We start from the raw sequence: 16616 nt of genomic DNA on the forward strand, positions 1-16616 counted from the left end.
CCTCCCCACAATTAGATTAACACAGGGAGGCATTTGTGGTCCTACTTGTGTTAATCTAACCTAGTCTGCTGTTGGTTTTCTTTGCAAGAACACTCTGTTAGCTCATATTCAGCTTATGGTTTAGTACAGTAGTTCTCATCCTTTTTAAATTTAAGGCACAGTTACTCTTCTGTAACTTCTCTGAGTTTAACGGCACCCTTTTAAAAAATGTATATATTTTATACACTAGTAAATAAATGTATATTTTTTAAACAAAGAGGGTCACTATATTAGCTGTAGATTTAGCCACAAAGACAAACCCTTCCCTGGCACAAAGCCAGTGCAGAGGGGCAGCAGGCTACTCCTTTATTCAATCTGTCCCAATCTCATAGGTTTGACCTTGGTCTCAAGAGAAGGGAAGATGGTACAACAGAATTGAAGGAAGCTTTAAGCCGGGAAAGTAAGGAAATGGGGACTGTGTCACGGCCTCAGGCAATGCCCAATATTCCAGTGGGAGCTTAATCATACACTTGTGCTTCCCAGGACAGATGTCACCTGGTCCTTGCCTGCCAGGCAGCCCAGCTAGCACCTGAGGAGCACAGCTGACCCAGAAAACTGGAATACAGTCAGAGGACAAATTCCCAGCTGGGGGAATTGGCACTGAAGTCTGGAGTGATGCTGGTCTCAGCTGGGATGAAGTAGCAGAGTCAAGGGAAAGGGCAACAGCTGCTGCATTGTATACCTCCCCAAGATATAATTATTAAGGCTAGTGCCCTAGGTCAGAGTTTCTCAAACCTGGTGGGCACTCACAGCCCCCATGGGTCCCCTCCCCCTGCCATGGTGCAGCTTGCCCCAAGCATGACCCCTTCTCTTCTCTGCTTTGTGCACTCCTCTGCATCCTCTAAACTGCCTGCTGCCTCTCCAAACCTTTGTGACCTGGGATGAAGGTTCCCTGCAGACATAGGCAGCAGTGATGATCAGTGGGCTACTTGAACCAAATAGAGGGGACCCTTGCAGGGTGCAAGTGTGCTCACTGGGTATGGGAAATGCAGACCCAGGACACCGGGTGATGACACTTCCCTCTCTTTATCAGATGGACTCCATCTATTCCCAGCAATCCATCTTCTTACAATATTACCCCATGGTCAAAGCTGCCAAAGCCCTGCTAGCAACACCATCCATCCAAGAATGCCCTGATCTTCAGGATGCATCTCCTCCTAGCTGGGCCTTTACCTCTGAGTGGAAGGACTCATGAGAACACCACCTAGGCCTTGTCCCCCTTACCCTTCCACTCAGATCCCTGTAGTTATTTCTGGTCTGCTCAGGGGCAGCCCTGGCAGTATCATTAGCATACAGACAGATGGACATTAGGATACCCATCACCATCCACCACGTTCTGTAGATGTTTTCTCAATCTACAGCCAATTCTAGTTTATCAGGGCACTACAACCACTATGAAATGATTACTTGAGCTGGCCACTTGCCAGCAATTTACTTGGCTACCTCATCCTTGCTAAAGGTCTCCTTACAGCCTCAGAATTCACCTGCTAACCGTCAGAATTAAAGTCATTCCCCAGTGAAAGTGGTGTACCACATCTTCCAGGAATAACTTGGAGATAGAATATGCCATTGCAGAAGTAACAATTAATATTTCTTGATCCAATAAGTTAGCAACTATCCATTTTACCCATCTCTGGCTTTATTTACTCACCAAGGCTGGTCAATTCACCCCTGCCAAACCCTCTGCAGCCACCCCAAAATTTGCTGTAGCCAACCAACCCTTTCCCCCCATCTGACCAAACTCCCGAAAGACCTGGCATCCCCATGCATGCAAACTAATTTATATGCTTATTTCAAACCTATTTACAGTATTTTAAAGTTCCCTGCATTTTAAATTAATGAGATGTTCATGGTCCAAGAGACCAGAAAACAGCTTCAAATTTCAAATTAGGCATATTCTGAATTTTCCACATCATAACACGTACCAAAACCTACCCTTCTGGCTAGGGAAAGACAATAGCTTTAAGGTATCCAACACTTTGAACAATATGGTCACATCCACATGAGCATAGACATTTGTTTCCCTGGGGAAAAGAAGCAGTGGTTACTTGTCCACAGGGAATACCTGTGCCACATGCCCTATTGCGTGCAACAGGTTACCCTGGGTGGGGTAGGGAGGCTTGGTCCAACAACCTCACCTGGGACCTGGGGGCCTCCAAGGGCTGCAGTAGTGACAATCCTACTGCTTGGAGCCTGGCTGGCAGTTGGAGTGTGGCATCAGCCAGCCAGGCTTTGGTTTTGGGCGGCACGCACTGTTGTCATGTGCACCATTCTGCTTTTTTTTTTTTTTTTTGCTCATTTGTTTGACCCTGGGATTTCCAAGGGTCAAGACCCCCTGCAGAGAACAGCTAGGTGTGTGGTATATGGCATCACAGACATCTCAACATGGCCATGCTCATCTAGATGCAGCCTGTGACATCCAATTAATGACCAGGGACCAGGTCACCCCCCTCCCCGGACTCACTGGGACCCCCCGCAGGTACCAGGGGAGGCGCACCCAGGCCTAGGATCAGTGAGGACCTAGTCAGGGAACTTCTGGAGGGACTGGATGTATTTAAATCAGCAGGCCCTGACCATCTCCACCCCAGAGCGCTGAAGGAATTAGCAGGGGTCATTGCGGGACCCCTGGCAGTGCTTTATGAGCACTCTTGGTGCTCTGGCATTGTGCCGGAGGACTGGAAAAGGGCCAATGTGGTTCCCATTTTCAAAAAAGCGAGGAAGGAGGACCCAGGAAACTATAGGCTAGTTAGTCTCACCTCAGTCCTGGGTAAGCTTTTTGAGAGCATTATCCTGGTGCATGTCTGCAAGGGGCCAGCAGGGGAGATTATGCTTAGGGGCAACCAATATGGGTTCATTAGCAGCAGGTCCTGTCAGACCAACCTGGTGGCCATCTATGACCAGGTCACAAAATCCTTAAATGCAGGGGTAGCAGAGGACGTAGTCTTTCTGGACTTTAGGAAGGCCTTCGACACGGTCTCTTACCCCATTCTCATTAAAAAACTAGGAGACTGTGGCGTCAATACCTACACAGTCAGATGGGTCACTAGTTGGCTGCAGGGCTGCACTCAGTGTCATCTGCAAATTTGAACAGGGTGCTTTTTACCACCCGCGCAAGTCGCTGATGAAAATGTTGAACAGTGGGGGCCTGAGGACCGAGCCCCACTACCCACATCCCTCCAGGTTAAATAAGACCCATCCACCACCACTCTCTAAGATGTGGGGAAAAGTGGGCATGCTGAAAGAGAGGAATAGGCTACAAATCGGATCTAGACAGGTTACAGGGGTGGGCAGATGAGAACAGGATGGGTTTCAACACCGACAAGTGCAAGGTACTGCACCTTCGGGGGGGGGGGGCGAAGAGAACCAGCAGCATACCTACAGACTGGGGAACTCCCTTCTCGTCAGCGCAGGCAGAAAAGGAGTCATTATTGATGCCAAGATGAACATGGGCTGGCAGTGCGGGGACGCAGTCAGGAAGGCCAACCATACCTTGTCATGCATCCACAGATGCATCTCAAGCAGGTCCAAGAAGGTGACCCTTCCCCTCTATATGACATTGGTCAGGCCACTGTTGGAGTACTGCATCCAGTTCTGGGCGCCACACTTTAGGAGGGATGTGGACAACATGGAGAGGGTCCAGAGAAGGGCCACTCGCATGATCAGGGGGCAGCAGGGCAGGCCCTACAAGGAGAGGCTAAGGGACCTGAACCTGTTCAGCCTCCACAAGAGAAGGCTGAGGGTGGATCTAGTGGCCTGTTACAAACTAGTCAGAGGGGACCAGCAGGCACTGGGGGAGTCCCTGTTCCCCCGAGCACTACCAGGAGTGACAAGAAATAATGGTCACAAGCTGGAAGAGGGTAGATTCAGGCTAGACATCAGGAGGCACTACTTCACTGTCAGGGCGGCTAGGATCTGGAACAAACTTCCAAGAGAAGTGGTGCTGGCTCCTACACTGGAGGTCTTGAAGAGGAGGCTAGATGAACACCTTGCTGGGGTCGTTTGACCCCAGTTCTCTTTCCTGCCATGGCAGGGGGTTGGATTTGATGATCTGCTCAGGTCCCTTCTGACCCTACCCTACCAACTATGAAACTATAAGGTTTCACTATATTGTCACAGGTCAGCTGGCATATATGCAGCCCGCGGAGGGGCACCCCTGCCCTCAGCCCCCGGCCCTGCTCCTGGAAGCAGGCACAGGGGCATGCACCTCCCCCCTTCTTGATCTGGACCCCCCAGCACCTTCCCTTTCCCCTGCCCTGTCCCTTCCCCCCCACAGACACTTACCTGTTGGGGTGGATGACAGTGTGCTTGTGTGTGCGTGCCTGTCTGTGTGGGGCTGAGGGGCTGTTGTAGGGGAGTAAGGGGCACCAGCTGTGTGGGGGGAAGGGCTGTGGGAGGCCTTTAATTTTAATCATGGATTTGGGGTTTTTAAAATAGGAGAATTGGCAACTTTTAACGAGAAAAAAACAGGATCTCTGGTAATCACACTGAAACTAAAGCAATGACTTTTACTTTTGATCTTTAAATAAAATAAATAAGTGGGGTCTAACTGACTCAAGGAGATGGCTAGCTGATTTCATGGGGAAAACTCAGAGCCAGCTGCTATATTCATAAGCTGATCCCAGCAGCCACCCCACCCCCACTGCCTCTGACTGGTTGATAGACCCTAGTGGCCCCACCCCTCACCACTGATTGGCTGAGGGCTGTCCATGATGCGGCCCCACCTCTCATCACCAATTGGTGAAGAGGGCCAGGACCACATGAGAGGCAGCCCTAAGCCAATCAGCGGCAAGGTGTGGGAATGGCAGCCATCTTGGACTGCCCTTCATGTAGAATGTGTGTTTCCCCGCCCCCAGCAGGCTACGCAGCCAGGCCACAGTGCCATGAGGACTGCTGGCCCCCTCTGGGGAACCAGCATTTTGTTTTCGGTAAGTTTTCTCTTTCCCCCCTCCCCCCTGTGGATTTTGTAAACATTGCCCATGAAATGATTTCTGCAAAATCCAGGAAATTTTGATTTCAGTAGGTTCTATTAACAAGCTGGCAGCAATCACTATCAGCATCATATACAAATGGTGCGAGTGTGAGTGTGAGAGATGCACAGACTAATTTGGAATGTCCCAGTATGGATCATAAACAACAAAAACTCCTCACCCAGCAGAGGCTCTGATAAGGAGAGATTTTTTCTCCTGTCCAGTGACAATGCCTCAGATTTTGGTACACTGTTCTATTATTAAGCTGTTCTTGGGAAGAGTTTCTGTTTTAGTGTGACTGCAATTTGTCCCTTAATTTTACAGGTACCACAACCAATAATGATTCCCAGGAAGCATTTTCTGTTTCCTACTTTTTTAAACAAGCTATTAGGTAAAGTCTCCTGCACAACCCTTTGGAGACAAAGAGTACATACAACATCAACTAAATCTGTTGAGTGATTTGTCAAAACTCTATGACACAGACACAAAACCCCATCTACGTTAGGAGAAAGAAACGCTAAGCAACAATACTGAGCAATGATCCCTCTAATGAGGAAGGATTATTTTCTACTAGGGCACCGGACTACGACTAAGGAGATAGGGTTCTACTCTCAGCTCTGAAAATCTTCTGGTTGAATGTCAGACACTTTACTCTCTCTTTGTACTTCTCCATAATCATAGAAGTAGGGTCAGAAGGGACCTTGTAGATCTACAAGTCCAACCCCCTGCCTGAGCAAAATGACATAGTCCTTTCCTAAAGTATTAAATGAATGAATTCAATAGTGTTTCAAGTATTTGAGTACCAAAGCAATAATCACGAACACGCTCATAAAACAGAAACTGAACACCAAATCATCTTTTTGTTCAGCCTTAAAACAACTGAATCTGTTTATACAGAAACTGAGCTGTTTTTGCCAAAGGACACAACTACTGAAACATTACCATCAATGGTTCATTTCCAAACATATACAGGGTTCAAATCCAATACTTAAATAGAGAGAGACTGGTGCAAGCCATACACTACTATTCTGCAGAATTACATAACCTAATCTGGTCTGGAAGTTTTTTTTCAGGATTTACAGATGCCGCATTCCCCTCCCCACCCTAAATCTTAGTAAACGTTTTATTCTGTTAGAATGGCATCCCTAATGAAATACTGCCCATCTCAGCACTAGCCTATTAACTCAGTTTGTAACGCACACAGTTTTCAAAAGTTACTGACACTCCAATTTTTATACTGGACAAGATACCCAATACTCAGGATCCTACTTTACTGGAGTCATCATACTCTATTCAGTGCTCCAACTGTGAAGCCAAGAACTTGAAAAGTAACCTTGTTTTTCAAAGTCAGAAGTGACAGTAAATATTTACTGTGCTCTTCATGCTATTAAACAGATTAGCAAAAGGCAAACTCCACAGATTCTAGAGCCTATAGAGCTGCAACAAGTCTTTTGCCCAGTTTTAGACTCTTTGGTTTTTTCAAGTGATATTTTCCATTGGGTGCGATCAGCTTATGAATATAGCAGCTGGCTCTGAGATTTCCCCATGAAATCAGCTAGCCATCTCCTTGAGTCAGTCAGAACCCCATTTATACAGTAGCTGAGCACTTTTCATATAAGGTCAGTACCAAACTGCCCACTGAATTTTGTGGAATTGTTGCTGTTTGCTCCAAGGGTAATTATGAAAAAAAAATATGTGGTATGGTTTCTTGGGGGGGGTGGGGGTTGACTGGTAGTCCCCCCCCCCCAGTGAAAAGGTAAGAGGTTTCACAGCATGTCTTGATTATCAAACTTCAGATTTCACTGCTCTCCTCTGGAAACTTGCTCCACAGCCTATTCCTCACTTAATTAGGAATGTTTTATCTCCAGGTCCCATGGACTTTGTCCTGATCTAATGATCTCCATTTTCTCAGAGGACCACAGTTATTTTAATGATTCACATATTGAAACTCAGTGTGATATACCCAATCTGGTCCATTAAGCAATCTGAAAACTAGGACCAGCATTTTAAACTAACCTTAAACTGCCTGGAAATGGAGGACCTTAAAGCATGGGCCTGATAATGGCTCTTGGCAGAGCAGGCATGAAAAGTTAGGAAAAGCTACATTTTATATCAGCCAGAACCTGTGCATTCAGGGCGCTCCAACTTGAGTGGCTCGGGACTGCATGCCTGTGGAGCACTGTCTCCTTGGACCTTGTGGACTGATGTAGGACCTGAAAGCAGAAGCTGGAAGAGGGAGCAGTAGACCAGAGATCCCAGTCAAAGCTACAATAGGGGGTGAGGAGCAGTGCCCAGGTAGAAGTGTATAGGCTGCCAGTTAGACAGCCTTCCTTGAATTTATACATTCAAAACCAAGACTGAAATCAGGTCTTCAGGCTATTGAGCACACCACTTCTGTCCTCACCCATCTGTACCAGCAAGTTCCCACCTAACAGTATGTGAACATTGTCAATTGGTCAACATGAAACTATATCAACCACATCACCATCCACAGCTCCCAAGATGTATTCCTCTGGATAATGTAACTCAAAAAAAAGTCAAAACAAGGTTCATAAGGACCAGTGATAAACATTCTGTTCAAATGGGTAGGCTACAAAAAACAGCTTCCAGATGAGACTAAATCAAAGAACAACTGCTGCTAGACCTTCCTTGAGCAAACTGCCAGTTGTAAATAGAATAGCTGATAAAGGAATTGTCAAAAGAGTAAGAAGAAAAGTGTGCATTATGAATACAACTTCTTACTAGAGAAGGGTGACAAGCAGAAGACTCCACTGAATATACAGGAAGCCTCATAGATAACAAAACTTTTAATAGTTAAACTATTATGATACAGACAGATGCTACATACAGTCCCAGAATAAATATTGTCATCTTAATGAAAAGTCATGCACATGTTACATACACAGGAATCAAATCTTGTGTCATTTGTAAATTGGACACATTGGCTCACAAAAGTAACATGCCACATGACTGCCTGTTAACTTTAGCTGTTACACCTTGTAATGTGTACCATTCCAACTGTTCCATTTCAACTGAATTACAAATACAAGAAACACTCAACTGAAAAATTAACCTTTAATGGCCACTTTGTGTAATAATTCATACTCCCCAAATAACTATGTTTCTCTTCACAATAAGCACCTCAAAATATACCTACCTGTCATTTTTAATTTATCTTACAAAGATGAAATACTCCAATTTAACCCAAACGGTATCAATTATTAGAGCCATAGCAATTGCCATACTGGATCAAACTCAAGTTCCATCCTGTCCATATTCTGTCTTCTACAATACTGAGATGCTTCAAAATGGACAGGTAAGAACCTCTCAGCAGGCAGGTAGTGGGTAATCTGCATATCCTATAAATCTCATCCTAATGTCCGTTAGAACAAGGCTTATGCTGTGGAGCACAATAACTTACAAATTAAACTTTTCTTCTGTTGACTAAGCAAGAATGTTCAGAGCTTTTCAATCCACACTAATAACCTGTTCCTTTGAGTCTTAAGTTCTTGGCCCCAGTTTACATCCTGTGCCAACAAGTTTTACAGTTTAGTTACAGGTTATGCAAAAGGTACTTCTTTATCATTTCCCACCTTTTAAATGAATTGAATGTCCCCTGGATTACATGTTGTGAGGCAACACCCAATCTGCTTTACTATTCATGATTCTATATACTTCTGTCTCCAGTTATGTTTGTTAAGGTAAGGAATGCCAGTGTTTTCAGTCTCTCTCCATGTGAATTTTCCCCCCCATGCCCACTATAATTTCTGATTTTTCTGAGCCCCCTTTCATGCAACAATATCCTTCTTTAGACAAGATGGTCACAGTATTCCAGAGGAGGCCAGACCATTGTGTTATCTGAAGACATTCCAATATTTCATATCATTCCTCTTGCCATTCCTTATTCAAAGATATTTTCAGAACAAAAAATGTTTTTCTTGGATCGAATTACTTAAAAGGGGAAAAGCAGTTATTTAAATGCATATTCTTGTTATTTTTCATGTATAAAAATTTTGATAAAACCAAATGAAAGATACTCTACCATTCCAACTTTAGCTTGGTAGCATTACATTAAACAAAGTCACACAATATTGAGAAGCTTATCAAAGCTGTTGCAATATCTTTGAAAGTATTTTCAACGCTTGTTCAAAAATATAGAACACGGTTAAGATTTTAAACTGGAGAAATAACTAGGAAAATGTTAATCCATGTATTCTCAATCAGTACTCTACCCACCATGGCAGTCTTTGCTCAAAAAAAAAAAAAAAAGGGGGGGGGGGTGAGGTAACAAAAAAGGTGAAAAACCCCCCACTGGATTTCATTATAGTTCAAATCTACTTCAATTATTTTATGTCTTGCTGATTCTCTGTAAAAGGTGGTTAGCTGTGACATTTCCTAATGTCTACATTTCATAGTTCTCTATTCATACTCAAATCATGAATAAGTATTTTCCCATGTATAGACTACTTGAGAAGATTATCAACAAGTGCCAAGCACACAAGTGTATCTTATCTGACAGAACAGGTAGTTTCAGAAACTTGAAGTCCTAACATATGTATTATAATAGTATCTAGAAATGCAGTGTGGGTAGGCATATGTGTGGAGGGGAGAGGGGCAAGGAGATGCTGCAACCTGTACAAGAGAAATCCAAATTTTCAGTTTATGGAAATAGCTCCAAACAAATCGCCAACACACAAAACTTACTGGGTAAAGAATTTTTGTCCCTGATATGGAACGATGAAGTGCAGGTAAACATATCTACAAATATTCCATTTTCTGTGCTTTTTATCTTTTACTTTCCTCAGTAAAATAAACTGGAAATGAACAGTTCAGCACAAAATTTAGCTGACACTTAAGAAGGAGGTAGCACACTACCCCTATATCCTGAATAAACAAAAACCAAAAAACTAATGGCACAACTGCTATAACCATATATAGCTATCTTATGCATCAAACTCTCCAGTTTTTGCAGCACTTTAATTCAACATAAGTATGACAACTGGTTCAGACTATTTCCAAGGAGTTTTTTTAATACTTACTTTTAATCATGTTCTATCACTCCACTATACTAGCCTAACTGAAAATGTAGCAGGATTTTTTTCTAACTTGAAAGAAGCAAGTAGGTGTTTGAAAACTGGGTAGGATAGATACTACTAAGGTACTGCCATAAAAGCTGAGTGGGAAACATATTTGAACACCAAGGAACAGCTGAGAGGTCTGGACAGGAAACAGGAATCTCTCTGGTCTTCTCCTCCCCTTACAAGGAGCAAATGGACATAAATAAGTTTCAAGAAGCCTGAAATCTGCTCACCTACTTGGCAACCCACAGTACCCAAATGCCTTGGCAGTATGTGCTGTTGAAACGGCTAAAGGAACATATTACTTCAATGTTTCTGCCAAGATTATGAGTAGAGATTTATTTAATTCCTGCTTAGGTGGGGGAAAATTGCAGGCCATTTTCATGGTTTCTTTGTGGCCTCCCTCCCCCACCCCACCCCAACTGGCTAAGAGGGCTGCCCATTGTGCAACAAATGCAAAACTACTAATAGGGTAGATCCCTAATTATCAAGAGAACAACTATGTTTACTTTTAACTTTTGTTCACTGGGTTTCAGTTACCAACCTAAATATGATTGTAACAGTCTGTACTTCTCTTGCAACTGTATTTAGCTGTTTCCAAATTCAGGAAGACAAGACAACTTTAATATACCTCCAAAAGATCATTTGTGACCACAAAGAATGCATTTGGGGGGGGATTAAATTCCAAATATTATTTTCTTGCAGACAATGGATTCTGTAGCATATTTATAAAATATATGGAATATGCTATAATACCTGGCACAGTTATTCGGTGATCTCAAGTGAAGCAGGTTCAGGGAATATCAGTATACATATAAGATCCTGCCATGGAACTAGATACTGGGATTTAGTAAATGATATTCTCTTGACTAATTCCTAAACCAAAACCCTCATCTTTTTGATACAGGGCACAAATGAACAAGATGTGCTCTCTGTGTTTTGTGGCATAAAACATCATTTTTAACTGCATCAGGTCATTAAAGATTCCAAAACATTATTCAGACAGGACTTCCTATGTACTGTACTTACTTGAATACAAGATGAAGTTCCCCCCTGTCTTACAACTGCATACAAAGAAATCTCACCAAATACGCTGTCTAGCATTACACTGCTGCCAAAAGTAGTATGGGCTCAGTAATGAAACTTAACTATGAAGCTGATCAAATAAAGTCTGCACTGAGCATTACTCTCAATGTCCATATTGGATTCTCACATGACCAACACTGGATAAACATGCTGATGGAAACCTATAAGGACAGGTTAGTGCAACCCATCTGAATAAGACATATGGCAGTGCCATTAAGCACAGTCCCCCTCACCGCCAACTTTTTTTCATGTCACGGTGAGCCAGAATGTTGCATTCAGTTCACTCAGAATCCCTCTATCACTCCTTTTCTCAGCAGGGGACTCTGGCAGGGCGCAACCCAATGAACTATGTGGTAAATCACAAGCCTTTGGCTTAATATTATGCAGAGTTTGTACCACCTCCCCTGAAACTGCATACACTGGGTAGGTGTAGAGAAGAGTAACCATAATCTTCATGTTGATGACAAGGGTCAAGATCCTGATTAGAGAGGCTGTGTTGTTTGGACACCTAACCAAGCAGCAATGGAACCCAATACCCTGCTTCAACCAGTTCATCTCCTGCTTCAGGAATACCCTTTGGAAGACTGGAACGTGCTTATGCACAGGCACACAAATCTCCCAGGAGAGGACTGCATTAGAATGGGAATGAGTTAGCAGCAGAAATACTATATGAACATGAGAAGACAGCAGAGGACACATGGAAGAAGATAATTTCACAGACTGTTCAGGAACAAGACCCCCAGAGAAGATGATGAGAACAATGATGATAGTCCTTAAGTAGGGGCGAGTGACAAGGATGATGGAGAAGAGGAAGATGACAGACTATGAACTGGGGAAAGAAACAGGGATTGTAGGGGGTGGAGATGGGAGTACAGGATAGAGGGAGTGGAGGTGATTTTGCATGTTAGTGATGGTTAAAGAAGACAGCAACAGGCACACAGTTGTAACTGGGTTAATGACAGTTTATTGTATGTGTGATATGGACTGTGAAGTGAACCAAATTGGTCATGAGACAGAACTGTAAAGGTATAGTTATTGTGTGTGTGTGTGAAAAGTAGATAAATAATCAATCATGTTACTACATACAAATATAGACAGGTACACATGCAGATCTTCTTTCTATCCATGTACTTACACATAAGTGCTATCAAAAGTATTTATGGCATATCTGTGCTAAAATTTGCATCAGTTTTGAAAAATGTAACATCCATCAATTATGGATAAACTCTCTCTTTCATACTGGGTCAGATATCAACTTCCAAATCCATAAGTCACTATCTGGTATTATTCTATGTGCAAATTCCATCTGTCCAGTCTGGGCACTTGTAAAGTCTGCAGGTTTTGATTTTTCCAATTTCAATACTTTCTCAATAAACTAAGTGCATGGGTATTATATTCAAATTGCTACAGCATGTTTCATTTCAAAGTTATCATTTTCAAATTTACTCCTCAGCTCCACTTTCCTTGCTCCAGGAGAGCAGGATCTGATGGTAAGGAGAGGGGGAAAGGAGCTGCCAGGGGAAAAAGTTGGTGGGAAGCACAAAGGGATACCTGACCCCCCAGATTCAATTTTCCCCTCTGTAGCAGTAGGATAGGGACAAATTCAAGGGAAGCCTCCAGTAATTACCTGGAAAACTATAACAAATTTGTAAGCTGTCTATATATAAAATCTAATTATAAGCAGCTCATCTTATAATCAGGGATGTCTTCTATTCAAGCAAATGTGGCAGGTATACTTTCACTTGTAGTTTCCAACTGATACAACATTCCTGGAATCCATTACTATGGCGGTGATAGCTCAGAAGTGACTGTGAATGCAGTCAGAAAGAATGATAGGTGAAGACTATCAGTCATCTAGATCAGCAGCTGGTAATATTTTCCAGCAGTAGACCAGAATGACCCAGTTTGAGTCTGGGATAGGACACCACTAAGACCCAGATGCCACCGCTCTTGCTTCTCCCTGCTGCAACATGGCATGGACAAAGCTTCCCACTGCCCAGATTCAGTGCAACATGGTGGGGTGCAGTCAAAGCCCCCACTTGCTGCCCAATGCTGCCAAAGCACCAACTCCATGAACTAGATCTGATGGTTCCACAGACTGGATCTGGCAACCTGTGGCATGCGGGCCAAGTTCTACTCTAAACTAAGAACAGAAATGATCCGTCAGAGTACAACTCTTAGACTGACATTAAAAACATTCCAGCAAGAGCTTTAACACAAAGATCAGCAAATGCTGACTTAATAAAATTAGTTTTGTGTTCCATTTTACGTTTTCCTACAAAATTGAATTGTATAACAAACAGCAATAAACTATTGGTTGCAAGAGCTATTTACAGATAACTATATAAGGAAATATTTGAGAACTAATGTTTTAAATTTTCCTTCCTTAACTGAAGTATCTGCAAGCCTTCAACCTACCCTGAAAGCTAACTGTGCAAGGTAATTAATAGGCCTGTCCTTTCTTCTTCAGGAGAATGCCAGTGAGCAAAAAAAAGCAAAGACAAGCAGCTTAAGCAAAAAAATGTATGCAAGATAAAAATAAAAACAAAAACACAAAAATAGTGTATTTTACATTTAAAGAAAATTGCTGCATATGTATTACAACTGCAAACCACCCACAAAGAAAATAAGTTACCCCTTTGTCAATGGGTTTACTTTTGGCACCAGTCTTGTTCATGAGATTGGGTACAAATGTATATATTGTATACCATGCTGAAAACCATGAAGTTCTCTAATCTGTCATGCATCTGTGCAAGCCCAAGTTTTAAAAAAATATCAAAAACATTAAAAGTGAGATACTTATTATTGATCTGTCTCACTGGCCTGAGTTGTCACAGGGGAGGAGGAAAGCGAGGGGGAGAGGGAATTATACATCAGTCAAACTGGTCCCTGCCTCTCCCATCTCCCATACATGCAAGATTATACTTGTTAAATGTTTAGTTTTATTTGAGCCTGATTTGCATAAAAATGAACTTTTCTACCCAAGGGAGCTTATAACACTTTACACCATCATTCCATTCTCCTGCGCAATATGAAGTTTAATTTCTATCTGGGAGAAATGTCACAATCTGTGCATTCTCCTTTCCTTGAGGAAGGGCACATGAGCCCAAAAGCTTGCAAATATAGACCTTTTTTGCTACTCTTTTACTGCCTCTACCAAGAGTTCCGAATCCTTAGAACTATACTAAACATTGTACATTTATAACTGTATCAATATTAACAAACGCAACCACATGCAGTTACCACATGCTTCAAATAAACAGGCCTTTTTGTGAGGAAGGATGGAGAATGAGTAAGAGAGAAGAGGCAACAATAGAACAAGCCAGAATATGTATAAGCAGCATGTTGCCAAACAGCTTGCTGTTTTCCTCCACAGGTTGGAAATTTTAGACTATGTGTATATATTCACGAACAGTAAGAAAATTCTGTTTTAAAAACCATGTTTGCATAGATAACTTTTTAAATGTGCATTTATTTTGGAGTCACATTTCAGAACAAACATATTAGACAAAGTAAGACCTAGCAGTAACTCCAGACACTGCTCTGTCACACATCATCATGCAGACTGATGATTCTGCTAAAAATATGTTTGAATTCATGCATTATAAGTAATATCAAATTCTGAGTTCTTTTATACACTGCAGTGGTCCAATACACTTAATGACTGCAGAGAAACAGAGTCTAAGAAGTGTGTGTTAATTACTGTTACCTTTTAATGTTTTAAACTTTTTTGTTCCCCTCAAATGCATGTGTAATTAATAAATGTTTTCTAAACAATACATATCCCAAATTATGGAATGGCTTTACCTTACTGCTTTTACTACTTAAAATACAGTATTTCACCTATATTTTCCCCATGCTTGTCAAGATATTGCTTCACTTCTGGACTCAAAACATTTCAAGTCATTGTCATAGCAGAAGGCTCATCATCTGTTCCTTACCTTTACTGAAAGGTATGGGCCAACCTATACCAATGAAGTTACGCATATGCATGCTTGGAGGATTGAGACAATAATACCGAATTATAAAAATCTTTATTCGCACAGTTGAAAATTAGTCACCTAAGCAATAACTGTTCTTGTGAGCTGTTCAGGTTTGCAGAGCTGGGTTTTTAATTTATAAAGGAAGCGCACACACACACACCAGCTGGCCCATCCCAGCAAAAAAAGAGACTGCAATCATTTTGTTAAAGGTCAATCTGAGTATGTTTAAAATATCTTTAGATATAAATGCAGTTTTGCACAAACTTCCCTATGTAATAATGGAAAGCACATCCTTGTAACATCAGAAGTACATAAGGCCTAGGTAAATATATCATTCATAATTGACAGACTTCTTTACAAGTCTCTTCCATTTACTGAATTACAAATATTTGCCACTTGAAAATGCTGAAATGACCCAGCATCACCTTCATGGGAAAATGACTAGTAACATTTTAAGGTTCCTGGGGAAGGGGTTCATCAATGATAAATAAATGGAGTAATAAGCAAGCTAAAACACTGCTAAAATACTGAATCAGGCAGAACAATGTGCTCTGTGCTTCCCATTTTTCTTGCTCCCTACATCCCATTGTTCCATTGTGGAAAAAGTGATGCTTTGTTGTGGGTTAGTGAAACCTTAAACAACAGCTTGGCCCCCTCCTTCTTCCAAGGATCTGTTCAAAACCCTGCATCTCCTGTGCTACAAACTGGCCACGGAAATGGATCCTTTTTCCAAACGGCTGCCAAACCCCTGACGGAGCAGAGAGAGAGTTTAGCCACCAGAGCAATCCGCAAGAACACCCAAAATGGTGACCTGAAGTAATAAATCAGGCACAAACCCACTACTGTGGCGGGAGGAGGGAGGAGAATCCTATCCCACCCTGCAGAAACCAGACCCTGGCCAGGCTGAAGCTTTTCTAAACCCCAACATACATTTGTTCAGCAGCAAAGTTGCCAAGTTAAACAGAATAGAGACAAAAATGGAGATACATCGGTGTACGATGCACACACACACAGACAGATGTTTTTTCCAAACCTCACCATGGAAAACACCCCAGCGGACAAAAAAGCCGGTGGTGCCAAGACAGGGCATGAGGATGAGGGCAAAGAGAAGGGGAAGGATAGGAGGTGAGGGGCGACTTGTGAGCAGCCGAAGGAAGGAGCGGGTGGGGGCCGGGGATGAGGGGAGCCCGGGCTGGGGGAGGCGCAGGGGCCACCACGGGCCGGACAGCGACAGGCGTGCTCGGGCAGACGTGGCCGAGGCCGGCAGGCGGTGGCTCGTGGGACAAGACCATAGGGAAGAGGCCGAGGGGCGGGCGAGGAACTCACCCGTCTTTCCGCTTGGCTTTGTAGACGTGCCCGTAGGTGCCTCGCCCCACCTTGCAGCCCTCGTACTCGAACAGGTCCTCCACCCGCTCGCGCTCCCCGGTCAGCTTCACCTTGAAGTCATAGTCCATCTTCAGCGT

The 16616-nt window shown here is 42.9% G+C and overlaps 1 protein-coding gene across 3 annotated transcripts in view; it reads right to left on the reverse strand.

The window, feature by feature from the left end:
• Positions 1–16609, reverse strand: part of CDK8 (cyclin dependent kinase 8) — a 124684-nt gene extending 108075 nt beyond the window's left edge. For 2 of the 3 annotated variants that reach the window (XM_019530159.1, XM_019530158.1), the window contains exon 1: positions 16480–16609. In XM_019530159.1, the coding sequence (XP_019385704.1) occupies positions 16480–16607 (128 nt within the window). In that variant the 5' untranslated portion in view covers positions 16608–16609. The remainder of the gene's footprint in view (positions 1–16479) is intronic. The other variant, XM_019530160.1, reaches the window with a different exon arrangement.
• Between the last annotated feature and the right edge of the window lie 7 nt (positions 16610–16616).

Source organism: Crocodylus porosus, unplaced genomic scaffold (assembly GCF_001723895.1).
Source record: "Crocodylus porosus isolate Cpor-Errol unplaced genomic scaffold, CroPor_comp1, whole genome shotgun sequence".
NCBI lineage: Eukaryota > Metazoa > Chordata > Crocodylia > Crocodylidae > Crocodylus > Crocodylus porosus.